We start from the raw sequence: 1,778 nt of genomic DNA on the forward strand, positions 1-1,778 counted from the left end.
TTTTTCCACTTAGCTTGAATTCTTATGATGAGCATGTATCGCTCTTATAAAATAAGTCATAATTATTAAGTCTATTATGAGGTTTACAAATAAAACCAATTTTTTTATAAAGGGAATTATGTATCTTAAAGAGCAATTTTCAAACAAGCTCTCACTGGCCTTATGAAATAAAAGTGATGGCAGGTAACAAAGTAGAACCAGAAAACTATATTATGAGGTTCACTCTTCCCTAAATGAAGACCTGCTTTTTTTTTTTTAATGGCTAATGAAGAAAGAAACTTAAAATTTTCTTGCAACAAACTGAACGAGGAATATATTAAAAACAACACGTTTATTTAAACTGTTACTTTTCATAATTCATTAAATCTTATCTCAGGTTAATATCTTCATTCTATTACCTTCAGGGTACATTCATTAGTGTTATCTAAAACCTCATATAAAATTAAATAAGAATTAAAAGTACAGCTAAGAACACTGTCATGATTTGTGTGAGAGGATTCCCATCATGCACCCTGGTCCCTAATGTTACTTTTTCTGTTTCATGAGCCTCTCAACCTCAGACTAGTTTTGTTTTAGAGAAAATAAAGCGGCCCCTCTGGGCGCTATGGCACTGAGCGCGCAGCCACTGCCTTAGGGGTTGGTGTTGACCCAGTGGTACCTGTCCACCAGGCACACCGCCGCCGGCTTATGGCCCCTGCGGTTCCGATGCAGCGCGTGGTAAGCATTTCTCAGGTGGCCCAGACCGCCATCCAATACGTTCTTTTTTGGGGGGATTTGGAACCAAGTTTGAAAGGGCCGTTTCAGGTTTTCAACCTGGAAAAAAAGAAGGAAAAACTGATAAAAAGGTGCATAAAGATCTTTTTTAAACTAAGAAGCTAGCTTTAAGGATTAAATAAAACCTATAACTCAGAAGTTAAATGTTTCAAAAGCATAGGAAAGTTCAAATGAAGAGAAGTGGATAATCATATTTGGAAAATTGCCTAGCACTTTCAAGGGTATAAAGCAAGTCAATTTCATACCTTTAAATAAAAATAATTTTTTAATTTAAATGAAATTTTTAAAAACACATTTATGCAAATGTCTATATATTTGTACGTTCTCCCCTACCTCACCCCACCCCACTGGTGGGACCCAAAACTGTCTAATCATGATCTCTGAGTGGAGGTCTAGAAATATCCATTTTAAACATCTCAAGTGACCAATACAGATGTTTTATAGACTATACTCTGAAATGATATTGTTCTGGAAGAATATAGCTGATCCCTAAATGGAAGATGGCCTTTCTAAGCATAAAAATAGAATTAGATCTCAATCAGGAAGAATCAAAAAACCTGAGTAGGCCGATAACTACTGAAGAAATTGAAGCAGTCATCAAAACTCTTCCAGCAAACAAAAGCCCTGGTCCGGGATGGCTTTACAGGGGAGTTCTATCAAGCATCCAAAGAAGAACTAAAACCTATCCTCCTCAGACTATTTCAAAAAATTTAAGAGGAAGTCACACTTCCAAGCTCTTTCTATGAGGCCAGCATTACCCTAATTCCAAAACCAGGTAAAGAGAGCCTAAGGATAAAATAAACAAATGGGACTACATCAAAATAAAAAGCTTCTGCACAGCAAAGGAAACCATCAACAAAACAACAAGAAAGCCCACTGCATGGGAGAACATATTTGCCAATGATATCACCGATAAGGGTTTAATCTCCAACATTTACAGGGAACTTATTTAATTTAACTAAAGCAAGATGAACAATCCAATCAAAAGATGGGCAAAGGACCTA

General features: G+C 36.3%; 1 protein-coding gene across 1 annotated transcript in view; it reads right to left on the reverse strand.

Annotated features, from left to right (window-relative positions):
- Nucleotides 1-630: 630 nt before the first annotated feature.
- The window catches only part of BTG4 (BTG family member 4), a 4,937-nt gene continuing 3,789 nt past the window's right edge, over nucleotides 631-1,778 (reverse strand). Inside the window, exon 4 of the mRNA XM_006775252.1 lies at nucleotides 631-813. Within this exon, the coding sequence (XP_006775315.1) occupies nucleotides 631-813 (183 nt within the window). The remainder of the gene's footprint in view (nucleotides 814-1,778) is intronic.

The sequence above is a fragment of the Myotis davidii genome, unplaced genomic scaffold, assembly GCF_000327345.1.
Source record: "Myotis davidii unplaced genomic scaffold, ASM32734v1 scaffold8, whole genome shotgun sequence".
Classification (NCBI taxonomy): Eukaryota; Metazoa; Chordata; class Mammalia; order Chiroptera; family Vespertilionidae; genus Myotis; species Myotis davidii.